This window comes from Molothrus ater, chromosome 8 (genome assembly GCF_012460135.2).
Source record: "Molothrus ater isolate BHLD 08-10-18 breed brown headed cowbird chromosome 8, BPBGC_Mater_1.1, whole genome shotgun sequence".
In the NCBI taxonomy this organism is placed as follows: Eukaryota; Metazoa; Chordata; class Aves; order Passeriformes; family Icteridae; genus Molothrus; species Molothrus ater.
Window position 1 is genome coordinate 7,840,934 of NC_050485.2, and position 16,173 is coordinate 7,857,106.

The 16,173-nt window shown below is 42.4% G+C and overlaps 1 protein-coding gene across 4 annotated transcripts in view; it reads left to right on the plus strand.

The window, feature by feature from the left end:
• PAX2 (paired box 2) overlaps window positions 1-16,173 on the plus strand; it is an 83,064-nt gene that overhangs the window by 18,594 nt on the left and 48,297 nt on the right. For 2 of the 4 annotated variants that reach the window (XM_036386002.2, XM_036386001.2), the window contains exon 4: window positions 15,456-15,541. In XM_036386002.2, the coding sequence (XP_036241895.1) occupies window positions 15,456-15,541 (86 nt within the window). The remainder of the gene's footprint in view (window positions 1-15,455; window positions 15,542-16,173) is intronic. The other 2 variants (XM_036386003.1, XM_036386005.1) reach the window with 1 other exon arrangement.

Consider the following 16,173-nt stretch of genomic DNA (forward strand, 5'->3'; position numbering starts at 1 on the left):
CCATCCCTGCAGCTGGCATAGGAATGCTCAGGCACAGGGAGATGAGCTGAGGGGTCAGCACAGTACAGGATGCAATCCAGATCCCATACAACAGGGCTGGGCAAGTTGCTGGAGAGACTGAGACACGGAGGGGTCTGGGGCTGAGATATCTTCTTCCAGCTGATTTCTCTTTTATTTTTAACACCCAGAGAAACAGACGCTGAGAGCAAGTCAGTCATGCAGGGAGCATGTGGCAGAGTTGGGAATACAACCCAGATCCCCTGACTCCCAACCTCAGGCTTTAACCACTAGACCATGCTTCCCTCTAAGCCACCTTGAACTTTCCTCAGTGAGGATGGGGGCTACTAAGCCTCTGTGGGCTGCAGTTTACCAAGCTGTCAGGAGTGTGCTCACTGGACCGCCTCACCAGAGACAGCCTTCCTCACGCATGCTAAAAAAGTTGAAAAGAAATTCATTTCATGGCCGGTGGTTGCTTAAAAAAGGCGATTCCAGCATATGTATGTGATAAATGTTAACTGTGCATTAATCGCATTAAAGAGGACCCTATAAACTTTTCATTTCTAATTAAATTCTGGCCGGTGATTCTGGCGAAGCCAGCTCACTCCGGGCCTTTGTTTATGTGGAAAATTAAAATGCAAATACAATGGAATTTATTTCCATTACTAGAGTGATATGCTGGGCTCCTCTGTTTAACAGCCTCCAATTATTTTTCAAACAGGTCTCTCTCCCTCTTTCCCTCCCTCTCTCCCTTCCTCACTCCCTCATTTTTTTCCCTTCTCCCTGTTACCCTGATGCTGCTACCCCAGTGTGAGGGGTGGAATCTGGTAAAGCAGTGGTTGAGCTAAGGACCATGTCATCTGTTCAAGGTTAAACTCAGGCCAGAATGCAGAGGAGAAAGTGGGGAAAAGAGTGTGAGAGCACAAACAAGAGAGTAAGGGAAGTAACAAGGCTTGAGCTCATGCAAGGATGAGTAAGGAGTTCCCTGTTAGCAGCCTCACTGAAAAATATAAGCTAAATTCACTGGCTTGCTAAATCCCAGCCATATAGATGGCCTGACTGAGAGAGGTCATAGATCTTTCCCTGATGAAATATTTTGATGAGAGGGTACAAGTGAAAACTCTCTCTGGAAGTTTTCTGGATCTTTCACAGCCTTTTTCATAGACTTTATCTGGATGTGACTGCTGCTGGGCTAAATCCTGATGGCTGAGGAAGGACAGAACAGGCCCAATGCCAGACACATTGCCTGTGCAGAGCAAATAAATTCATGCAGCAATGACACATAATCATCAGCTGAAAAATAACTGAACTCTCTTGTTCATTTCCAAGGGACCAAATGTGGCCACACTGTCTTAAAGCATTACTGCACAATACCCGCACAAGTCAGAAGCCATTGCACAAACCCAGAGATTCATTGTACGTTTAAAATTTCTTAACACATATATTTACTGCCAAATGCTGCTGACACAGAATCCCATTCTTTCTTACATATATGAAAGACCCAGGTCAGTTCAGACTTGGGAACATCGCCAGTCAGTCACACACAGATCAGAAGCATCTGTTAACTGACACAGATGCCCTTCTATGCATTAATGTAGAAAGTCATACAAGAAGACCCTTGCAAAGGCAAGCGTGCACTTCACCGAAGACATGTAGTAATTTATAGATCCTTTCATAGACTCAGTCAAATCTATTTGAAACTGCACAGAATTGTCTTGCATGTAATTGTGAAGAACCTTATCCAAAAACGTAACTGAAAGGTCTTAGCAAAATCCCTGAGAACACCAGAAGACACACACACCTTGAAGCATGCAGCTGAGAACCAGCCAGACACACCACCCCACGTGTCACACACACAAGAGACGTACCTTTGGCATGCCCCGTGGGCAGGGAGAGCTCGTGAGCCAAAGGGATATTCTTTTAGTGCATGTGAGCATCTTAAGGAATCACCTAGTGTAAATGATCCTGCCCCAGCTGAGACAGGGAAACAGGAGAAGGACACATTCACTTAGAACACTGAAAAGAGGCCATTACCCAGTCAAACAACCCAATCCCTGACATCATTATTCAATACACAGGAGCCCTGAAATGCACACTAACTCAATCACACGATTACAAAATAATACTGATGGAATCAATGAGACAGACATGCAGACATACAAAGCACACCCAGCCTGGTGTTAATACACAATAACAGCCTCCCAACAAGCGAATACAAAACAGCCATTCACGACCACAGGGCAAAACACCAAAACATGGGGCCACATTCTCAAGGGAGACTTGAAAACTCTGGTAACAAAACCCACCCTTGCCAGAGGGGTCTTAGGGTATGGGCAAAATCTGGCAGTTGTCAGTCTAGTGAGAAGCAAATAGTAAAAGCCTTGTTGAGCAGCACAACTGAGCACATTCATGTCCTAGTGAGGCTGGTGGACTCCCAGAGCACTCAGAACCATTCAGAATTGCACCCACAGCCTTGAAATAGACTGATCTAGTGAAGTGACACCTGCTCAATGACCAAAAGCATCATGCAGGCACTCTTAACACAAGAAGGGGTGCATGACATTCACCAAAACACAAGCCATTATAAGAAAGGAAATCCTACAGAATATTGCAAACAAAACAAATTCACGCTGTGGACAGATCAAAATACTGTTCAGCACCCAAAGCCACAGAACTATCTCACAGACATGCCTCTGTAACACAGCCAAATCCTCTTTCCAAACCACAGCAGCACCCCCAAACTTAACACAGAGTAGTGTCTTTCCTCTTCAGGGAGGAAAAAAGCAAAGTGACACATAGAACAGGCTCATAACACCATAAATAATCATCCTTCCTTGTGCCTTGCAGATTGTGCCAGACCATGCTAACCCAAGCGCTTAACACACAGCCCAAACAGCCAGCTTTTGCAAATCCTGCATGATCTTCTTGGGAGGGAGATGGGGGAACCAGTCTGTAAGTCCTTTCCCTGGCACAGCAGGCAGCAGCTCGTAGCAGGTTATGTGCACAAGAATGTGCTGTTATTGAAATAGCCAGCAAGGCTTGGGGAAGGCTGCTGTTGGTTGTGTGTGCCAGCGTGTGTTTTGTGTACAGGAATTCCCCTTCCTCTACCCAGTGCTGCTGCTTGTAGCCATTAAAAAGCCCAGGTCCTCATGCTGGGTGTTCAGTGAGTATTGATTCGGTCTGCAAGCAATTTTAATATTTCTTCAGGGACTTTCCAGCAACAGCACAAGTCATTAATTCACCCTCCCAAATTGCTTATTCAATAGAAGGAACATGGCTCCTGAATAAAGTCCCAGAATTTATGTGACTCACATGAGTCAGGAGGTCAAACAACTGTTATGGAGTGAAGTTAAAAATCCAAATAAAATATTGACACTTTTTTGGGAGTGAGAGGAGGGGGAAGGGGGAAGGGAAGAAAAGGTATTTAAAATAGGGTTTTGTTGCAATGCCCCCAGGATAAAGAATGGAAAGAGATTGAAGACAAGCTGGAGTTTGTAAAATCAATGGGATTTATTGCATATCCGCTTGGCATTTAATAACTCCTTCCTTTCCATCTTCCTCTGCTCTGTTTGTACATGGGGGAGATAAAAACTACAAATAGCCAGCCACAAAGTACACAGATGGACACCCCAAACACGAACACACAAAGGCAGGTACATGCAGGGATGAATGTTACTGGGAGGCAGCGGCACAGCATCAGAAGGGCCTCTCAGGACTCAGTATCATGACTGAAGCAGATAGAGCCATTCACATAGGGAATTATATTATGCCCATATAGTAGCAAGGAGTGTGTGTCCACAGCATGAGTTTAAAAAAGGGCTGGGAGGGGAAACTGAGGCACAGAGCAAATTAAAAGACTGCTCACTCACAGAGCTCATCAACAGGGACCCAGGTGTCCTGGTGCCCAGTTTGCGTTTTTGCAGTTGAATGATGGCACCTTTTATGAGAATGAAAGTGCTCACATTGACTGAGATCAGGCCTCAAGAAGGCCCCCATCTCACAGGAGGGACACACAAACCACACAAAGAAAGGAATCTGCAGACACCATACAAGCCCATCCATACGCAGATAGATGCATACAGAGATACAAATACATACATGCTTTTACTAAGCTCATTGACATTCAGAAAGCAGTGCAGCCAGATCACACACACAGAAGTGGGAGCACACCTGCAGACAGACAGACAGACCGACAGATCTGCAGTGGCCCGTGTGTACAAACCCACAAACACACACATAAACACACTGGTACAGCAGCATGGCCCCGCAGAGCAGCACAGCCACTCTGAAAGTCACTGTTTCTGCAAGCCCAGGTTTTACTCATAGGGGCATCCTGTCAGCTAGCTGCACATAAATGGATGCTCACATACACTGAAGTGCATTCTGCACAAGCATATTAATATATAGGACTGTCTCCTTATTGCATTATACTGTGGCTGTTTCAGTGAAACCATGCTAATCTTCTACCACTCAAAGATCCGAGACTGCTGTAGCCATCAAATAACACTATTCATAAGCAGTAACTCCATAAAAACCAGCACACAAAATATTGCCTAACCATCTAATCAAAGAGCACTGGATGGCTTGGGACATTTAAGTGGCTTTCTTTGGTTTGTTTGGGAGTTTTTTGGGGTTTTTTTTTGGTCTGGTTGATTTTAAGCAAAATCTTAGGTCAGCTGCTTTCTGAGAGGACATTTTCCAAAAGGCAATTTTTTCAAGGGCTTTTTTGCATTGTGATAAAGATATTTGACAGAATTTCCTTCCTAAGGTATCTTTTGACCAAATACAGAGTGTGTTTTAAAATTAAGGAAGGTAATGAAAATCTTGAAATTTCCATAATGATGCTCTAAAAATAATAATATTCCTGCATTAAAATATGCTTCTGTCTTACTTCTAAGGTTACTTTGTTCATAATTGATTTTGCAACTGCCTTTTAAAAATTACATGATAGCACCTTTGGTTCATCTCATGCTACCTCCTGTATTCTTAGACTACAAAACATTCAAGAAAAAAAGTAAAGGGAGTATAGTTTTTTAAATCCCCTTGCCTATGTCCCTCTATATTCCTCTGCCTATGGATCCTGATTGCATTTGATCTTGTTGAACTGAAGTTAGATTTTAAAAAATTGAATACATGTTGATTTACAGCTGGAGGCATTCTGATTCATTAGGTGAACAAGCACTTAATTCAGATTAAGGGGACCATGTTTTAAAATAATGGAACTGAATAAAATCACTAAAATTCTCTAGGATATCATGATTTGCAGAAATAATATATCATAATTTGCAATATTATATTCCACTGCAAAATCCTTAACTGCAAACTTTGAATAATTCAATATTGATAACTCAGGTCTTCAGATAGTGCTGAACAACTGCTGCATCTCTTCTGTATTTACCCCAGCTAGTGCCCGGTTCAGCAAGTCAAGCTCTAGACAAATCAGTCTTAGAGATCACTAAAGCTCACTGGGAGAAAAGTTGTCTGCATGGGGATGTAGGGATAAGGAAACACTTGTGCTTGTGGGAGCATCATTTAAACTGCTTCTCTTGGGAGGTTGGTTGTCAATTCGGAGTCGTTGGAGGAGTCTCAGCTGAGATGGTTTCATTGAGAGGGAATAGCAAACAGGCTTGTTTACACAGGGGCAAACAGGAAAATTAATCTGAGTTAACTTTGCAACTACATTGGTTAAAAGCATTAAAACATTGTTCAGGTGCTCATTCAAAATTTGAGTGTCCTAAATTGAATTAAGCTCACTTCATTTCCAAAGTGAATTAAGCTAAACTAAATTAAAGCTGCCTTAATTCTAAACAAGGGAATCAGAGGTGTAATGCAGTTTAACTAGACCACTTTAATTTCACATATTCAGTTAATTCAAATTATTTTGCAGAGCCTTATGTAGATAAACCCTTAATCTGCTAACTCCTATGGACAGGGACTGTACTTATGCAGGAGCCAGAAAATGGGGACCCAGAGGCACAGGGTACTCCCCCAGCCACTGCAACTGTAACAGAAAAGGATGGATATAATAGGTTGGTGAAGGCTCACAGAAACCCACAGTTCTGCAGTATATCAGATGGAAGCTAGATATGGTTTTTTGAGAATAGAGCAGTTCTGCCTTCACAAACTTACACAATTATGCAAATGTACACACAGGTATGGGCCTTATAATACAGCAAGGTTCCACATAAATTATTGATCAGTATTCAGATATGTTAGCTATGACATCATAGATATTAGAGCCTTGTTAAAGACTAGTGCTAGGTGATTGTGACATATAATTTTTAATAAGTATGTGCTGTACAAAAACATCCATATAAATATCTGATGATGGTTTCAAGCCACACATCTAAATATTTTCCCAGAAAACTCTGTTAAAATTTGAAATGGTTGAAAAATATTTATCAATTCTTCATGGAACCTGAATATTTAATATGTGACCCAAATGTCTAACTCCATGTAGGCACAGTTATAAATGCAGACCTATAGGTAAACAGGTATGCTGGCTGTGTGGGGAATTAAAACATACCCAGAAACAAATGCTAATGCATTTGCCAACACAATATGGACACATAAACATACAGCTTGTATCTCTAAACACTTGACCTGAGAGTGACTTATATGAGCCAAACAGACTGGTTACAGATTTATCTTTTCACAATATAAAACTGACTTTGTCCTATAAATATGAAAATTAGACAATCTTCTACAGAGACAGGCACCAACTTGATGCTGGGAGTCTATGTAGCACCCACACCCTGAAGTGCTCACTTGTGCTTAACTGCTTTGGGTGACACGATGAAGCAAGGAATAAATGACACCAAGAACAACAAGGACTAGAACAGGAAGGGAAAGATTCAGGTTCTCTGTGAATATTTTTTATGGGTTTTTGAATCAGAACTTTATTAAAATTCTACATTTCAGAGTAGTTGGAACCTACTTTTTCAATAAAATCAAAACATATTATTTTTATTTTAACATAATCAACAATTCATCTGAAAAAGATAATTTTAAAGGGAAACCCCAAAATTTTTCCTCTCTAATAATACTTATATTTTTCTTACAATTTTGTTGATTTCTTTACAAGCTGGGGTAAAAAGAACATTAGATTTAAAAAACACATTCTCAGCACCGGGTTTTTTTTATTTATTTTGGCAAAAATCTTCTAACAGTAAATGTGAAAATTTTCCCTAGTTCAGAGGAGTGTAAGGGAGGCACACAAAAGTACATCCCTGTAAAGGGAAACATTTACTTCTCCAACACATGCAAGCATGCACTGCAGTGCAGCACTCTGCAGGATACAGAGATAATACACAGCTAATGCACAATGCTGCCAAAACCAAAAGTTAAAAAGTCCTGAGTCAGTACCCTCCATAATGAAGAGACTGGCATAAAATTCCCAAGGCTGTAAATAAGATTTTTTTTTTCCTTTGCCTCCAGTTCTGGCCCCTTGGGAGTCAGCCAGGTCCCACTTCCACCTGGTCCTTGCAGTTATGAAAGCCAGAAATACCTTGGTATTAAATGAAAGCTGAACTAATTGTTTATCTTCAAGATCTGAGGCTTTACACAAAATACCAGCTATGGCATAACTTGCAAGAGGGCTGAGAATGTTATCTACATTTATCTGATTCCTCCCAGTTCAAGACTCCCTTCCTAGTACACACATGTCTTCTGTTAATCAAAATGAATGTCCACAAGGAATTCAGCACAGACTCCTGAATTTTAATAACTGGAAACGGGCTCAAAGCAAAGCTTTCAATTAAAACTTCCCATACTCCAGATTAAGATATTTAACCTTGGCAAGCCCGTGTGTTTCTGTAGGTCTTCTTAACTCACCCGCTGGCACGGCCGCTGCTCTGCCAGCTCCAGCGCGCGCCGCGTGGCACTCACCGTGTGCTGGCAGCTCCTGGGGCTGTGCCCTATGCCAGCTCCATGCTGCTGCAGCAGCACTGCTGGCAGCACTCAAGCTGGCCAGGCTAGAGGTGACAGAAAATGACACTCTGATCTGCAGAGTTAGCACTCTGAACTACACATCATTGCAGTGTAGGTGTAATCAGAAAACAATTCTTAATTCCTAAGAGGTCAAAAATTTCTGGGCCTTTTCATAGCAGAAATGTCTTGCTAGTGAAAGGGATTTTAGCTACTAGTGATGCTTTTCTCCTGTTTTCTTCCTGTGACTTGTTTTTTTTACAGCTTTTGGTCTTCTGTTGCAGAGATTATGAATTTGTTGAGGGGGAAAGGTAGATCTGTATCTGCTTTAATGGATACTTTGATGGATGCTCTGAGTTGAATGTCTGCTCCATGGTGGCCTATGGTATTAAAATTTGGACTTGATGACCCAGGTGCTTCCTCCTACGCCTGTGTTTCTACATCCAAGACCAGTAGTACTCTTTTTGTCATTTAAGATTTCCTTAATTCACCTTAAAACCAGGTTGTCAAAAACCCAGGATCAAGTTTACTTACAATATTTTGGTACCTGTATGATACCTTCTAAATGTTTGGAATTTTAATGAATTTCTCGAAGAAAGCCTTCCAGACATGAACTGAGTAAAATGAAAGAAGAAACACCTGCCTGAGGACATTTCTATCCTGTAGTCACTACTTGAGTGCAGCTCTTGTAGACATGCTTTAGCCACCTTTAAGCCAGCCAGCCTGGGTCCTGATGGCTCTGTAGCCACAGCTTTGCATAGCACAGCAAATATTCAAGTACACCTGTTTCCCAGGTGGGCAAATGGTTCTTACAGCCTCATGCAGCAATTCATTCCAGGGGGTCAGGCTAGGCAATCTATCCTCATGGGGCTGACCTCTGTCAATCGTCAGTGCCAGGGCCATGAAGTTGCATACTACTGCTCAGCAGAAGGAGGTGGCAGGCCAGCCTCCTGCCTGGCACATCTACGCTCAGAAGGCAGACATCTTCTTCTTTCTACCCCTCTTCCTTATGTCTGCACTTGTACCATGTAGCACCGCAGAAGTGGAATGGGTAGAGATCTGCTAGAAGCTGAACGTTAATGCTCTGCTCAAATTAAATGAAATAAAACCATATGGTGTCATCATGGGTCACTGATTTAAAACAACAAAAAAATCCTAGCTCCACTCTAAGCCCTTCAGATAGTAAAACTGATGCTGTGAATTGTGTGTCTTAGAGTGCAGTCAAGAAATGCAGTGAGAGAAATGGGCAGGACTGGGCTTTCTCTCTTGTTCGTAGTGAGCAGGCTAACCTGGAACAAAGTGACACTTTTCTCCCCGTGTCTGCAGGCATGATGTCAGTCTAGCCCCAGTGAAATTGATGGACCCACACAGATTAACAGCACATACAGAGTCAATTCTCCTCAGAGAGGGCTGGGATTGTCTTTTGAAATATGTAAGGCATCTCCTTTTTGACCTCTCATCTATTTGGAAGCTTTGAGAAAACAGATAATCCCTCTTCATGTACCTTTTAGGACCATCAATCTAATCAATCTAATTAATCTATCATACTTGTGCTTATATGCTAACACAGTACATGATTACTCATTTTCTCTCTCCTTTTCCAAAAGGTAGGGAGAAAGAAATGCAATTTTCATGATAAAAGCAAGTTTGAATGTGTGAATATTGCTTGTAGCCCCTGAATGTGGCAGGGTTTGAAGGCATTCTGTTGTTTTGGCAGGGAGTGCCAGAGCCCCAGGCCAGCTAGCGATGAAGCTGCTCCTGCCAATGTCAGCTGTTTTTCTGAAGGTTCTAAGTGTTGCAGTAGATTTTGAGAGCAGTAGCTTCTACTGCTCCCACCCTACTTCCTGTGAGAAATTATTGGTTGGCTTTTATGTAGCAACTGCAGCTCTGATTTTCCCAATTACATCTGCTGTTCCAAATGCAAACACCACCACCAAAGTCTGTGCAGCTGAAACACAATTCCTGTTGCCTTTGCCCATTTCCCTTCACATAGAGCCACTGTCAGCAGGGTACGTGTCACTTCTGCTTCAAGCAGGAAAATGAAGCCAATACCGTGCTACAGCTCGCTGAAGCACTTACTTGGCCCCTGTTTATTAGAGAGTCTGAGCCCTTCACTCCTCCTTCCAGCTGTCCTCACTGTGCCCCAGGTGGCACGGCAATGCTCCTATCTTCACACTTCAGGCAGGAAACAGAGCACAGAGAGAAATGCCATTTGTCCAAACTCTTGATGAGAGAGGTCTATGACAGAGCAAGAACTGAAGCCCTTCCCTAAATCGGATTAGGCTCTAACTATCAGACTTTTCTATTTCCCTTCCTTCACCCCCAAATCCCTTGGCTGTTTTTCCTCACCATAGTACAAAGCTTGCTTTCTGTTTTGAACTTTGGGCAAACAAGATTTTCCCTCCCCTCTTCTTTTGCTCAACCGTGAATTCAGCTGTGTTTTAACCTATGCCCGGAAATATAAGACTGCCTCCTGTTTGAAGCAAAGCCACATTCAGAGCTCTTTATGCCTCTGCAGCACCAATCTGCAGGTGGGATACTGTTGGCTCCATGGGGGCTTTCACCAAAGACCCCAAAGCTGCCTCTTCTCATCCCATGTTGTCCCTCTTTGCCAGCATCAGAGGGATGGTCACAAACCCTTTTGCAGGAAGCCATCTGATGCAGAGGAGGCTCTGTCTCGCTCAGCCCTACCCGTGTGCCCCGCAGGCTGCCTTGTGCAGGCGCCGGCCCAGCCCCGGCTCGGCGGCGCAGCCCAGCGCTAATTAAGCAGCGTGGCACAGCAGGGTGTGTGTGCCTTGGCCATCACAGCCTCCCCTGGACACAGCGCAGAGAAAAGGCTGAAGCTTCGCAATGTTAGCCTTCCAAGAACCGCTTTAATTGCCCAGTAATGCACACCCTGGGGTCTTGTAATGTGCTTCTAATATGGAGCATTTAAAATATGAATACTCCAAAATAATTACAAGGAGTTTGGTGCTCTGCTGAGTGTGTCCTTCCACCCTCAAAAATAATCCACGACAATGGAATCTGATCAGAGTGAGGATAGCAATGTTTTCTGAAACCTGTCAGGGTCTTCTTGAGGCAGCAGGACACAACAATCTTTCCTTCAGTTCAACTTCACTCTGTTCTTCCAGGATTAAGACAATTTCTAGATTGTGACTCCAGATTATTCAGTCCTACCTTATCTCCCTCTGATCAGCCCTAGTATGGTTTTTTTATTTGAGATACTGTCAAAACACTCTGCCAGCCACAGTAAGAGAGGAGAAACCACCAAGTATGTTAGGCTTTTAGAGAGTTTGGATAGAAATGTCAGAGAAGCAAGGTGAGTTTTCTGCCATCTTTTCTATGTTCTTTTAGTGAGTAATTTCTCCACAAGTTAAGTGATTTTCTACTTGCTTATTTACAAGGAGTGAAAGTTCTTCTCAGAAAGCACTCTGGCTCAGCTAATTTTAACATGTAATATTTTTTGTTACATCTCTTGATTAGAGCTTGTTACATTTGTAATGCTAGAAGATTTTTGTCTGTCCATCTGTATTCAGAATCAGGAGAAGGAATTCCTTTAAAACTGACAAAAATAATGAAATAGAAATCAAACATTGGAAATTCATGATCTAATGTTGAGCATTTAAAAATGTCAAAGGCATTTGGAAATAAGCTGTTGTTTTCAGCTGGTGCTGTATGTAATATTAAGTCTAGAAGGAGTTACTACAAGCCAACTATAGCAACTCATGAATTCCAGGATGGATGTATAATTCATAGTATGATACTATTTACTGTAATGACATTATATGCCATCACTTAACATAATATTGCATATTAAATTCAGATTGTGAAATGAAGTTCAGTTGCTTTACTGCAATCAAAGATCTATAAATGTCCTGTTGCTGAAACTTCAGAAGGCAATGTATTAAATCTGTTTATATTATCCAAAACTCAAAGTAGTCAACTTGTACAAAAATCTCCCACCAGAAAATGAAAAATGGGAATTTACAGTAAGTACCAGTTTCTGTTCTTAATTAAATACAAAGGCTGTTATTGGAGTCACTGATTGTAATGGAATTAGAGCAGGGATGAATTTAGTCCAAAGGGTCAATTTCTCTTGGGAAAAGATGTTTGAAAATATTGGCATTTATCTCAAGAAATCAGCACTGCTAACTGATGTGTCAGGACTTGTGTCCCTTCTGCTTTTGGGAAGGGCTGAGGATGTAATCTGCAAGACTTCTCTTTCTCCAGTGCCTGAAGGCAAGAACAACCCATCAAAGACAGCAAGAGGTGATCGAGGTTTTGTGACCTCTTACACAGCAGTAATCCAGAAATCCTAGATTTGAGGCAGCAGGGCTGGCTTAGTGCGTATTTCAATCCCTAGTAAGGGTGAGAAGCTTTCAGCAACACTGAAGTTTAAAGACAGCATTATTATGCTGCATTTGTTGCTACGGGGCCAGGTCAGCTCTGTTCATCTTTCATCTGCTGTTTCATTAGGTGATCTTTTGTAGGACAGACTCACTTGAAGCCTCTCAAAGCAGCAGCAGTGCTGCCTAGCTATTCTGCTGTTTACCACTGTCCCTAAGTGAATCGACCCAGGGGGATGCAGTGCCGTGTTCTGTACTGAGCATTAGAATCCTGAAATTTTGCCTTTCCTTAAAACACTGGAGTTGAGTCATGACTTTAGGGCAAAGGAACACTGATGGGGAGAGTCTTTTCAAGATCTGCCTCTTCTTTTAGCCATAGAAAATACATTCTACCAGATACCTCATTAGGTTCACTGTGCATTTGATGCCAAAAATTATTTGACCCAAGCCACTGGAGGCAGCACAACCAGAACTACTCTCCTCTGCTGACGGTTTCCGGACACTTTCTTTTGACATAAGACCGGTTTCATTCTTAGGAATGGGATGTTTCTGAACAGAGCCTTTCACCTCTGGGTCACTAGCAGAAATCTGGCCCTGCTTGGTAGTGACCGAAAATCATTACCAGCTGACAGCTACTTGGTGCAATGAGCTGGTGAGTCTCATTCCAGTTCCTAATGGACACATCTCAGTAAACACAGTCACAACTGGCACTAACTGGTGTTCTTAGCCAAGAGACCTCGAACTGAATGGGAAAGGAAATTGAACCTTCCTTTTCATCCCCTGCCTGAGTTTTGGAATATTATGGACAGGCATTTTATACCTGCAGCGTTTCACAGGCTGTTTTTACTCTAAATGGGTTTTTGAAACTTTGCAATTTTCATGCAGCATGATTCAGCACAGCCTGATCTGCCATCTCAGAATAATTAGACTCATCTTATGGTTCCCCTCAGTAGAAGCTGAGCTGTCTGGTGCCATCTCCCAGTACAAATGGTAAATCTGATGTCACATCTCAGTATGAATGGAACCATCTGATGTCACCTCAGTGCTAACAGGACGTTTTATAATATGTCATCTAAGGCTGCAGGGGAAATCTTCTAATCCATTCACTATGCTACACTACAATAGAACATAACACAGTATAATGTGTAGGTTAACTTAGACACCCTCAGGCAGATTTTGGATAGACGGATAGATGGATGGATAGAAACATTTATACAAAGTATACATATATTATATCACTCTATTGATTTTAAAAAAGTTCCAGGACTGCCTAGCTATAATGAGATTTTTGAACTTTGTGTTGCGATCAATGAGGGGAATATTATTGGCGTGGAGAATTGATATACCCGCTCTCTGTGGCTTGTTCTGCTCCTGGACTGCCCCTGCCCCCAAGGTGTACGATTCCATCAGACACTTAACCTCTTTTACAGTGTCATCAGGCTAAAAGGAATCTAATAGTGACACGGGACTTGTGCTCAGCACTCTGGCACTATTGCTTTCCTGTCACAAATAATTTATAGCTTTCTATTTCCATCCCTTTGCCTGCACCCCATCCCCTTTTTCTGTTTCTCTGGGCTGGGGGAAATCAATAAACTCACAAAACCAGAGTGGCACTTCAGGGGGTTTTAGGGGGAATGTGAGACAAGAGGGGAAAAAAGAAAAAAAAAGAGAAAAGAAGAAAAAAAGTTATATTATTTGCTGTAGCACACTTTTCAGATCAGGTCTTCACCTAGTGCAAATTTTAAGACCTCAGAATCTGGCCCTGAGGCCTTCAGACACTTTTTGTATAGGGTCTCAGCAACTATAGATTAGGGCATCTGGTACCACTGATCTATATGAAGTGAGGATCTGGATCTCCATCCTCAGCTAGAACCTTGACATTCTCTGTCTCCAGCTATGTCCCAGGCACTCCAGCTACAGGTCAGGCTTCATCAAGCTTGTAGCAGAGTCTTCTAACGTGCTGAGGTGAGATGTTCTCTTTTCCTAAGAAGGCTTCATCCTCAGAAGTAGTGGTTTTTAAAAATTGCCCCCATAATGTCTCTGCCTATCTCTGTCCATGCCATATCACTCACTAGCCACACATTTGCTCTTTGAAGTTTTGCTGACTTATTCTTCAGAACAAATTTTTAAGGGAAGCTCTCAAGTGGGCAGGAAAAATCTTCTATTTGCTTTCACTTTCTGGAGAGATTTTTGGGTAGAAAATAAAGCTAATAAAATGCAGGGCTAAGAGTTCCAGAAGCTCAGGATGAAGAGAATCTGCACCTACACCCCAGCTGGAGTGGCTGAAGAGAGGAGAGGCTTGTTCTAATCTCAGAAAGGAAGTTGGTTTCCATGGCCTCCACAGGTCATGGCTTATTTACTGAGTTCCTTGGTGGAACAGCGGTTCCCAACTCACAGATACCCAATATCTGCCAGTAGTCAGGGACCTTGCAGTCAGGTACTAGGTACTAGTGATTTTCTTTCACCACTGACCTCAGCTGGATTTAAACCAGTGACCTAGAGGTGAAAGATTTCATGTAACAAGAAACAGAGCACTGACAATTACAGTTCAGTTTATTGTCATTCTAAGCTACACTATAAGCTTCGTGATGCTTTTTTGAGTTCCCATGCTGTGTTCATTCACCACCTGACAAACACCAATTTTTGCCCTGTTTGATGGACCTTTTTTTCCTGGTGATCTATATCCCATCACCAGTCCCTACAGATGCCGTCTGCTTTCACCTCATTTATGAAGGGCAAGGGCTATGGGCAAACCTTCCACAGTACAAAGCATTTAGTCAGTTAGAAGGGTATTTTTCAGGTAGACAACAAAATTAAAGCTACTCCATTTGTAAATTCAGCAATGTCTCTATTAGCTGTGAAGACTGCACTGTTATTACGCTCACAGACCAGACCATAAATGGCAATGAAGCTGTTAACACACAGCAGATTCTGGCTTGCTCACTGAACACCATCCTTATGCAGTGAACACCCAAGTTTGGGATAAAGATGACAGAGCAGAAATAGGATGATTCTCTGAGAGCTGGACTATTAAAGCAGTAGAATCAGGACCACAAAGCAAATGAAGCCACTCTGCTGCACTGAGAGCTCAGATCGAGCCTTCAGCTTCTGATATCTGGGACTGTGGGTCTGCAAAGGCACAGAGAAGATGCATTTGAGTTCTGAATGTGTTTCACTCTTTTCCAGGATCATCAGAACCAAAGTTCAGCAACCTTTTCACCCAACACCAGATGGGAGTGGGACAGGTGTGACTGCACCAGGACATACTATTGGTAAGTAGACCAGCATGAGGGGTGGTGACAGGTCAAGTGGAAATGGGGATGAAGCTTAGTTGAGGGAACAAAGTCTGACAAGCAGATGCTAAGCAGAGCAAAAGGGAGGAGGGGTGGGGGGAAAGAAGCCTCCATGAATCAGAGTTTTCTATTCTTTGTCTCCCCTGTTGCAATGCAGAGAAGTGAATCACAGAGAAACTAGCCCAAAGTAGGGGTTTGCCCAAGTGATTCTGCCTTAATGTCCATTTCATGTTCATGCTCTCTCCTTCATCTCCTTATACAGAGCTATTTACTGCTGTCCTGTCTAAGCATCAGTCTTCACCTTTTCCCTTGTCCTTCCTTTGACTCTCTTTTTCCTCCCTACCAATTTTTCTTCTCTCCTCTCCCTTTGATGGAAATGGTCCATTTTTTTAATGGTAGTAACACACAAATATGGGTAAGATATTCCAGCTGCCTCACAACTGAATTCTTCATTGTTCTAGCTCTGCAGTCAGGTATCCCATGGGTGTATTTCACTGAGAATGCTGTGGGAGATGTTTTGCTAGTTTGTTGAGGTGAACAGAAGATGGAGGCTGTAATACAGTGACCAAATGCCTCCTAGTCTGTTTAGAGGTACTGTGTTAGATGTGTGA